General features: G+C 34.0%; 1 protein-coding gene across 2 annotated transcripts; it reads right to left on the bottom strand.

Moving 5' to 3' along the window:
* Window positions 1-2195: 2195 nt before the first annotated feature.
* LOC110775981 (ankyrin repeat domain-containing protein 2A) lies at window positions 2196-8226 on the bottom strand. Of its 2 annotated transcripts, none has more exons than XM_021980567.2 (9): window positions 8032-8226; window positions 7358-7401; window positions 6091-6230; window positions 5618-5830; window positions 5354-5502; window positions 5093-5264; window positions 4523-4615; window positions 2676-2815; window positions 2196-2582 (listed from the first exon to the last, which is right to left on the bottom strand). In XM_021980567.2, exons 2-9 carry the CDS (start codon window positions 7389-7391, stop codon window positions 2483-2485), a joined length of 1041 nt encoding a protein of 346 aa, XP_021836259.1. In that variant the 5' UTR covers window positions 7392-7401; window positions 8032-8226; the 3' UTR covers window positions 2196-2482. The 2 variants fall into 2 exon arrangements, with proteins under 2 accessions (XP_021836259.1, XP_056684410.1); XM_056828432.1 differs by having other exon boundaries at window positions 7982-8196.
* Between the last annotated feature and the right edge of the window lie 2119 nt (window positions 8227-10345).

Raw genomic sequence — 10345 nt, 5'->3', positions numbered from 1 at the left:
AGTAACATAGAGAAAACATCGGCACACAGTAGGAACAAATAGGGCGATATAGGATCCCCTTAACAAAGTCAACGGGGTGGAAGTAAAGATCCCGAAATGCACCCATTGTATTTAAACAAAAATGACACACTTGAGAGGCATGCCATAATACGTCTAATTCACGAGTGACAAAAGTCTAATTTAATCATAAGTTCATAACCCTTTCCAAGCTAATTTTTTTTTTGTCCGACAATACCATGAGCACGATACTTCCGCAAGTACACAACTATTTGCGAGAAAGGAGATCCCATACTAAACATATGTTGATAATGTAATTATGTGAATTACTACCTCCATCCTGAATTGTTATATTTTGTATTTTATTTTAGTTGGTATAGTTTGTGCTTGTGGGTCCAAAATGAAATTTGGAGTAGGAAAATGCTTTAATAAGAAAAGAAAAAAATAGTCAACTCATGCCAATAAAAATGTGAATTAATTCGAGATCACCTAATAAGAAAAGTGTGTCAAATAACTCAAAATGAAAGATGTATTTAAGGGGATATTTAGGGGTTTACTAAATTCTACTAATATTCATCAGCACATCTTAGATGCACCCGAGTTCATAGGGTGCAGCTCTCACATTCCTTACTTAAGAAAATTTCAGAAAACATCAATGTACAATATAAAAATACTTTTGGATGTACGATGCACCCTCATACACATCATAAATTAATAAATTTTTAAATATTATCATTTAACTGTCCGAATATTTGGATCCCAGCTAATGAATCAAGCAGTCTAGCCGATGCACATCAAACATAGAAGATGCGACTAAGGATTTAAAATAGCCAATGAGAGCAACTCCAATAAGTAGCTACAAGGTGATGTAGATAAATTGGTCACATCAAACTTCTAGCTACAATTTTTGAAGTTACAAAGGTTCTTATTGGTGGACTATACTACCTTATACTCCCTCTGCCCCCTTTCACTCTTTACATTTGATATCATACACGCGATCTAACCTATAATTAACGAGGATAAATTTTCTTTTCGTTTTATAAAAAGTTGCAAAATACTCCATTCATTAATCATGTTTCACTTTATCAAAAAAAAAAAATTAATGTGTTTGTTGAACAAAGTAAAAGTAACTTTATTGAAAAAAAAAATTAACAAAGTAGGACTTCAATCCACTAAATAATCTAACGGCCAATAAGATTGTTTTATTTTAAAAAAAATTGTTGTATTTATTTTTTGAACCAACTAAGGCAGAGCACATAGTTATATAAAAGGGAAGGCTTTCAATGTAAAGAATAAAATAAGACACCGTAAAATGGAATACGTAAAGAATAAAAAAGGGGTAGTTCTCTAAATATTTTATTTAATTACAATTTTTATTAATTTTACCCCTTTTCCACATTTTTTTTTGTTCTTCAGCAGCCGATTCATATGAATTACAGTATCCGCTCGTATATTTTAACTTTGTATAATTCTTAAATGGACTTGGTCCACACTAAATTTATTGTGGACCATGTCTTAAAATAAAGTTAACAATTTGTACCTAATTCATTTTGGCATTTTATTAGGGTTATTATGGGGAAGAATATATAATTAGTGTCGTTGATACATGTTGTGCTTGAATAATGTGATTTTAAGTCATAATTCGCTTTTAAAAATATAGGGTTACTATGCTTCAAAAAATGGTTACTATGTCTAAAAATGTTGGTGTTTAATTTATTATAGTTACTATATAAACAATAAAGGTCACTATGAGTGTAAAAAAGTGCTACTGAAAATTATTGATTTTGGATCCACAATAATATTTGTGGACCAGATCAACGCAAGAATATTCCTTTTAACTTTCTATAAGGAGATCCATTTTTATATTTTAACTTTTTATAAGCGGATCCATTTTTACAACCTCTGGAGTTGCTTGGAAGAAATATTGAAAGAGGGTTAAAAAAAAGTAAATTTGTAAAAGAGGAACCGCCGATAACCTCTTCCCTTACCTCGCTCCCTCCCTCCATTAGGTAATGCTTTTTATCACAAATTCACAATCTCTTTCATTCTCTTTATTCACTCTTTACATTGTCTTCATTACCCCCCAAATCAGGTTCGTGGATCATTCTCCTTTCAAGCACAAACCTTGAATCAAAGTCCTAATTATAAAGCAAGAATTACTGTCTAATGCACAACATTATCTGTAAGGCCGTCTGAAATGAAATAATTAACGGATGTAATAACTTAATAAAGGTATCCGTAACAAGTCAATAACAAAAATCTGAATGTTGAAACGAAAGAACTTCAATTATGGCACACATGAAAAACAACTGAAGCAAAATATAAAATATCTAACTGCACGCTGAGCATTGCAATGGCATGAACGAGTCCTACCTATGTAGAACAACCCCACCCCATTTTTCCTGGGATGTAATCCACTCAGTTGCACGCAAACCTCCTCACTTGCCGTAACACCATTCATGCCCCAGCTAACATGCCATCAAAATCACAGGAATGCATCTTTCTCCAACAATTTGAGCACCTCATGTTGATTGTTAAGTTTGGCGACATCGATGGGGGTCTTACCATCGAGATTCTGGAGAGTACTGCAAAAATAATAGGTGTCTTATTAGCTGCACAAACAAACAACCAACTTCAAGACAGAACAATCAGAGTATGAGGGGATTTTGTTTTCTTACACAGCAGCACCATTCTCCAGGAGAAGCGCTACACACTCTTTCCTCCCATAACCAGCTGCATAGTGAAGGGCGGTGTTTTTGTTCTTATCCAACGCATCCACTTTAGCTCCTGCCTCAAGAAGCATCTGAGCACACTTCACCTGAAACAGAAGCACACCTTCAGATCAATGCCAAGGCAAGCCATGCCATCAATAGATTCAACATCAGAAAAAAGCCACTAAAGAGATCCAACAAATTCAGTACAGAAAGAAGCAGCAAACTACAATTCGGTCACATCCAAATTTAATGACATCTAGAACCCAAAGCAATGTGTTACTTCACTCTACACATTTCTTTGTTTTAATTGACATCCTATTCAGGACATATATCACTTCTTTGGATCCAACAACCATTTATAGTGGCATAGAACTTGCCATCATTAATGCCACATGAGATTGAATTTTATCTTTTAAGATGCATCTATGTAGGACTGGGAGAAAGAAGCAATGTTAGCTTCATAGAACACATAATTAGTTTCCGATATTGGGCTCTTTTTCAATAACTCAGAGAAGGATAAAAATGCCTTCCTTCTTCTTGATCAAAGTAGCAAAGGTGTATGCTTAAAGATGATGATTAGTCAAAGGTATGCAATATGTAATTATCATAGTCAACATTCATCTTTTACTATTTTCAGAATATATCATCACAAAAAGTTGATTTTCTTTAGTTAAAAAGAGCTAGGATGATTACACATAGCAAGTCCACAAAATTTTGCTGCCTCTACAGAATGAAAGATCAACAAAACTAATTTGACATGGATGACAATATTATTTATCAAAATGCGGAGAAATACTTTTCATTATTTATAATTCACACTGCAAGTTTGGACTGAGTCAATAGTCAAAGGATCAACTTCAAACCAAAGTATGATGAAAGCCTCATTTTTATAAATAGTAAAAGAGGGCTCAAGATTCTGACAAGGCTCCCTTTATACAGAACTTGCCAGTTCGTAAACCCCAACAAAACTACTGGGTACTTTCTTCTTATTTCTACTTTGCGTAAAAGGTTGAGCCAAAATTTGATTAATATAGACAGCCATTCACCCATTAGGGTGTTTTGTGTTCCTTTTACAGCCAACAGGATTAGCACAACCTTAGTTAAAGAATAGAGGCAGCTAATAGTATGTGTGCGCTCCAGTGTTTAAAAATGCGCGCTTAAGCCCTGAAGCTCGAAGCTCTAGAGCAAAGCGCTTAATTAGGTCTGAGCGAAGCTCTTGTGATTAAGTGCGCCATGAAGCCAGCGAAGCGCAAAAATCATTGAAAGTATTTTTTTATTACTTTACGTTGAAAGATTTTTTTATATGTTGGTATTGTGTTTTGGACCACTCCCTATTAATCCTTAACAATAGAAAGTAGACCAAGAGTCCAAAAGAAAAGGAAAAAGAAGAAAAGAAGACAATAGTCACAGCAGCCGACCCTATCTTCTGGATAAACACTATGTTATATGCTTTATTTTCGTTAAAACAAAGCGTAATATATTTTTGGAAGCAAATTTGATGTTTATATATTTTTGTGGTTAATTTTAGTAAGATATATATGCATAATAGTAAAAAAAAACCTTTAATTCTTAAAAAGTGCGCTTCACTTTGATGAAGCGCGCGCCTTGAGCTTTGCGCTTAGGCTCTAGGACTCATATCGCTTTAGTGCGCTTTACGCTTTTTTATACACCGGTGCGCTCCCAATTAACTTTTGCATGTCAAGCCCAACGGAGGGAAGGTGGGTGCAAGGACCGAGTACCAGTTTAGGGATTTGTTAATAATTAGAACCACAAATTGATTTGAGTCCTATTAGCTTACAAAATTACCATACCTCGCCATATCCGCAAGCAAAATGCAATGCTGTCCTGCCTTCAGAATCCTCTTCATCTTTGTCAGCGCCAGCAGCTAAAGCATTCTTCAAACCCTGAAATGTATGAGGTAGAACTCCAGAGTTAAGTCTCCATGATTAATTGGTTGTTGATACTAGAAATCTAACAGTTCTGTGTTTAGGTTTACATGCAATGGATTATTCTCAATTAAGCCACAGGTTTATCTTACCCACTTCATAGGCTTGGAAGTAATAAAAAAAAAGTCTATGCTTCATAAACATCAATAGAACTCCCAGCCTTTGCAGCATCGATATGACAGACACACTAATAAAGTTTAAAACATGATTTCCCCTGACAAAGAAACATCCAATAGCATCTTCTTCACGAGAAGGATAAGTGGCTGAGTTGTTTGACTCTTCACTTAAGCTAAACTACCCACATGTCAACAAATATTATGGACCAAAAACATGGATTTTTTTTTTTAAAAGCCAAGTCTAACACTTGTACACATACACCCAATGTCCAACATAAGTACTCAAGTTCAAGTAGCATAGGAAGATTATTATCTTTACCTCAACATCACCGATACTAGCAGTTTGATGAACAACCGACTCATCTTCGTCATTACCACCTTCCTCTGACTCGTCTGGCACAGAAGGCTCAGCGGATGTAGCTGCTTCTCCTGTGACTGCTAGACCCATAGCTTCACCTAACTTTTGAAGAACGTCTTTATCATTCCAATACCTGTTATGAATGAGGAACAAAGGAACAACATGAGGATCTGAGGATGCCAAAAGGGAGTGGTTGAACTGTTGAAGAACTAAATTTTAAACCTCATCATGGCAGCAGGTCCACCAGTCTCTATCTCGTCCAGTATCGGCTTCAGTGAAGGATCTTCTTTGATACGTGACATTCGTTCTTCTAGCAGGTCTTTCTGGGCTGGATTGGACAAATTCTCAAGCATGCCAGACATTGATGGATCCTAGGAGATTGTCACAACCAGCTGATTTCAGGATTTATTTTTTCAGAGCGAAGCATGATTACTGGATTTTGAACTGTGTTAGAAAACACTACTTCCAGTATAAAAGAAAACAAACCTGCATCAAAGCACTACCAAGACGTTCAGCCATGGCCATAAACTGAGGATTCTCCATCACCTGCTGCATGGTGGAATAATATTGCTGTGGATCAAATTGTGGTTCCTCAACAGCGGCGGGACCACCCTGAAAGGTTTGCTGCAATTGCTCGGCCATTTGATTGAAAGCAGGATCTTTAGCTATCTGCTCAGCCAACTCCTTGATGCTTGGATCCTGCATTCATGACATCATACACACAAAAAATATGGCACTAGGAGTTCAGTATATATTAAACCCTAACTGCAGATTTGAAACTTCCTATTTCTAAGATGAGGGGCGGGGCGGATGGTAATGGGACATGCATCAATAGTTCAATACCAATCACTACTATTGTTGAAGGGTAAAGGTCAAGAATTTGGATTAAAAGAGAGTCACGCATTAAATGCATTCATGGAAACAGTACAAAGGATTGTAAAAAAGATGGGACATCGTACATTTAGCAAGCCTGACATTGCCGAAAAGTCAAAAGGATTAGCGGGTATTCCAGCTCCTGGAGCAGGAGAAGATGTTGTTTGTCCTGATTGTGATTGCTCAGAAGATGCTTCTGGTTTGGAATTTTGTGGTTCCTGAGCACCTGTGTGCCCCAGAGAAGAATCACAGTTATATAATACCAAAATCGTTCAATTAAAAAGAGCATCTTAGTGAAATTTTATGGAAATCAAGCATGTGAGAAACTCATATTACCGCCCAAATTTTACTCAAAAGTTCCAATGCGATGATTCTCACCTATTATGTTCTTAATCTTATACCAAGATCCACCAACCACATGGAGGAAAATATCAATGTACTCCAGCAAGCTACTTGTATCATCTTCTAAATAAAAACTAGTACATATTATCATAGCACGAGTATAAGCTGTCCTGACCTCAATCATATACATCTCTACAACAAACACACTCCCTTTGAATCTCCAAAATTGAGTAGTTCTTAAAAGCATGCTTAAAAGTGGATCCCAAAGAAGGCCACATAGTAAAGCATATCCCGAGAAGAAATGTAAACTTTTTTCTAACCAATTGCAGCATATAACCGCTGCTAAACCGTTGCACCAAATCCATTTTTAACGGTATTCATATCACCAAGTAGATATTTAATGAAGGGAAGTTTACTTTCCCTGAAAAATCTCTTTCCCTGGATCAATATTCCCTTAAAGCAGTGGCTGTATAAGACGCAACATCTTTAAAATCTGCAGGTAGTCAAACACTATCTTCTTTGCTTTTTCTTTTTTTAAATGCCAAAGCATGTATTGCAAAGCAGAAGCAACACTTTATCATGTAAAAATAACTACTTAAGTAGCATTTCCTTGATTCAGTAGGCTGTATGAACAAGTTATCCCTCAAACAGGAAAGAATTATACTACTGACTACATTTCCTTGTGAAGTTAAACTCCTCACAAGACACAAACTTTTTATAGACGGTCTGAATTACACGATTTCTGACACCCAACTACGCCTAAACAAGCACAGTCCGGCCTCATTTGATATCTTTACAGCATAAGCATACAAATCAAGGTTACAATAAAAAAGAAAATATGAAGCCATGAGATTGCGATGATGGGTGTGAATTACTTAGACTCCTAACAAGCTTCAGTGATTAAACAGTTGCAGAGAGCACACTATCATTGTTCGGATCATAAAGTAGTGAGCATTTGATATAAGTTCAAAAAACAAACGGAAAATCCAACTAAAAAAATAAATGGCTCACCTGCAGGCAAATCATTTCCTGAGTTGGAAGCCATAGATCAACTCCTGAAAACAAAGGAAGCAGACCAATAAATTAGGAAATTTTGTACCTCCTTAAGGTCTTGCTCTATGTATTTGATGATGATCATTGATCAGATATTTAATTGCTTCTACAAATTTTAGGAAATCGATAGCTACAATTTTTACATCCAAAAAATTTCAATTGAATTTCGCACATTAAAGCTATAACCAACCAAGTAGGATTTACAACAAAATTTTCATAAAAATAAATTAAAAAGGATAGTCGTATGATTATTCGAAACTTGAGGAAGGAAAGTCCTGAATCACATAGGCTGTGAACCAGGAAAATACATAGGATCCATGTAATATAAACATTCATTATTATTCAAATAAAGAATTATTCTTTATCGCCTCAAACGTCAACCATATATTGCTTTAGTTTTCCGTTTTCACCCTACAAAACACAATCAATGTCGGAAAAACGGACGGATTTCCCGAAACATCGAAATCAAGAATTGACGGAGATAAAATAATAAGTAAAGACGAAGAAGAGAAGATCTGGATATATAAAAACAAATCAAAAGTGAAAATAAACAAAAAAAAAGGAGGAGAGAGTTGAGCATACAATCCAATTAATACCATAAGTCGACGACAAATAGAAATTGAAGAGCTTACAGGAGGCGGATGGAGACGGCGGCGGAGGAGAGTGAAGTGAGCGGAGAGGGAAGGTGGTGACACTGGAGAGCAAAGTAGCGAATCGGCTCTAAGGTAAGAGGATCTCAGAAGAAAAGAGATAATGGGGAGGTAAAGGCTGGGCGCTGGTGTTGCCGTGTTGGATGATGTGCAATTTGATTCATCATCCCTTTCCCAATCCCCACGAAACCACACACAACTCTGTGGGCCCAGGTCTATCTCTCTTACCCATCTGTTTCATCTCGGCACCTATTTGGCCCGATTCATCTATTTCACATTCAGTTCGGTTACTACTTGAATTACTCAGTATTTTTATGACTTTTTGGATAAAACCACTTTTTAAAGTTCAACTTTTTGAAATAACCATCTTATATGTTTTTAAAAAAAAAAAACCACCTTAAACTTCCAAAGTTTAAGAAATCACCACCTTCTGTTCACTTCCGTCAAATGTTCCGTCAGTGGGGCCCACATCCAACGGCCAAACATTCGGAAGTTAACGGAACATTTGACGGAACGTTTGACGGAAGTTTACAGAAGGTGGTGATTTCTTAAACTTTGGAAGTTTAAGATGGTTTTTTTTTTAAAAAACATATAAGGTGGTTATTTCAAAAAGTTGAACTTTAAAAGGTGGTTTTATCCAAAAAATCCGTTTTTTTAATACAAAAGAAAAACGAAAATAAAAAGTTAGGATAATCTTCTTTCAAGAGTCAAGACTGCTGTACCCCACAAAAACGACGCGCTCATATTGTTTGTTCATTCTTGTCGACTGTTTGTTCTTTTTTATTGTACTGTTTGTTCATTCTTATTGTACTGTTTGTTCTTTCTTGTTGTACTGTTTGTTCTTTCATGTTGTTTTTTAAATTCATCATCAAATTTTCATAATTGTTGTATTTTTTGTTCTTTCTTCTTGAATTTAATGTTCTTTTTTATATTGTTTGTTCTTTCTTGTTAATTTGTTTGTTTATAATAATCATATGGTTAATGTTCATAATTAAACTCTTCATTAAACTTTTATTCTTTCTTTTTGTATTGTTTGTTCTTTCTTGTTGTACTGTTTGTTCTTTCTTGTTGTTTTTAAAATTCATTCATCAAACTTATTGTTGTATTGTTTGTTCTTTCATGTTGGCTTTAAAATTCATCATAAAATTGTTCATAATTGTTGTATTGTTTGTTCTTTTTTCTGGAATTTTATGTTCTTTTTTATATTGGTTGTTCTTTTTTGTTGAATTATTTGTTCTTTCTTGTTTATTTGTTTGTTCATAATAATTATCTGCTTTATTGTTTGTTCTTTCTTGTTGTATTGTTTGTTCTTTCATGCTGGCTTTAAAATTCATCATAAAATTGTTCATAATTGTTGTATTGTTTGTTCTTTTTTCTGGAATTTTATGTTCTTTTTTATATTGTTTGTTCTTTTTTGTTGAATTATTTGTTCTTTCTTGTTTATTTGTTTGTTCACAATAAATATATGGTTAATGTTCATAATGAAATTGTTCACTTCATTGGTCTTTTATGTTTTTACAAGCGCCTATATTGTTTATTTTCAAATAAATAAATAAATGTTCATTTCCAAAATATTAAATGTTCATTCCAAATAAATAAATAAATGTTCATTTCCGAAATAGTAAATGTTCATTTCAGAAATAGTAAATGTTCATTTTTAGTTTATTTCCAAATAAATAAATAAATGTTCATTTCCAAAATAGTAAATGTTCATTCCAAATAAATAAATAAATGTTCATTTCCGAAATAGTAAATGTTCATTTTTGTACCAGTATTTGTTCTTTCTTGTTGTATTGTTTGTTCTTTCATGTTGGCTTTAAAATTCATCATAAAATTGTTCATAATTGTTATATTGATTGTTCTTTTTTCTGGAATTTTATGTTCTTTTTTATATTGTTTGTTCTTTTTTGTTGAATTATTTGTTCTTTCTTGTTTATTTGTTTGTTCACAATAAATATATGGGTTAATGTTCATAATGAAATTGTTCACTTCATTGGTCTTTTATGTTTTTACAAGCGCCTATATTGTTTATTTCCAAATAAATAAATAAATGTTCATTTCCAAAATAGTAAATGTTCATTCCAAATAAATAAATAAATGTTCATTTTTGTAGTTTATTTCCAAATAAATAAATAAATGTTCATTTCCAAAATAGTAAATGTTCATTCCAAATAAATAAATAAATGTTCATTTCCGAAATAGTAAATGTTCATTTTTGTACCAGTATATTAATGTTCATTTTAAATAACACAAAACGACATCGTTTTGGATGGGGGTACATCCAGCTTTGGCTGTA

Source organism: Spinacia oleracea, chromosome 5 (assembly GCF_020520425.1).
Source record: "Spinacia oleracea cultivar Varoflay chromosome 5, BTI_SOV_V1, whole genome shotgun sequence".
NCBI classification, from domain to species: Eukaryota; Viridiplantae; Streptophyta; class Magnoliopsida; order Caryophyllales; family Amaranthaceae; genus Spinacia; species Spinacia oleracea.
Note: the sequence above shows the minus strand (reverse complement) of the source record. Positions and strands in the feature narration are given on the sequence as shown.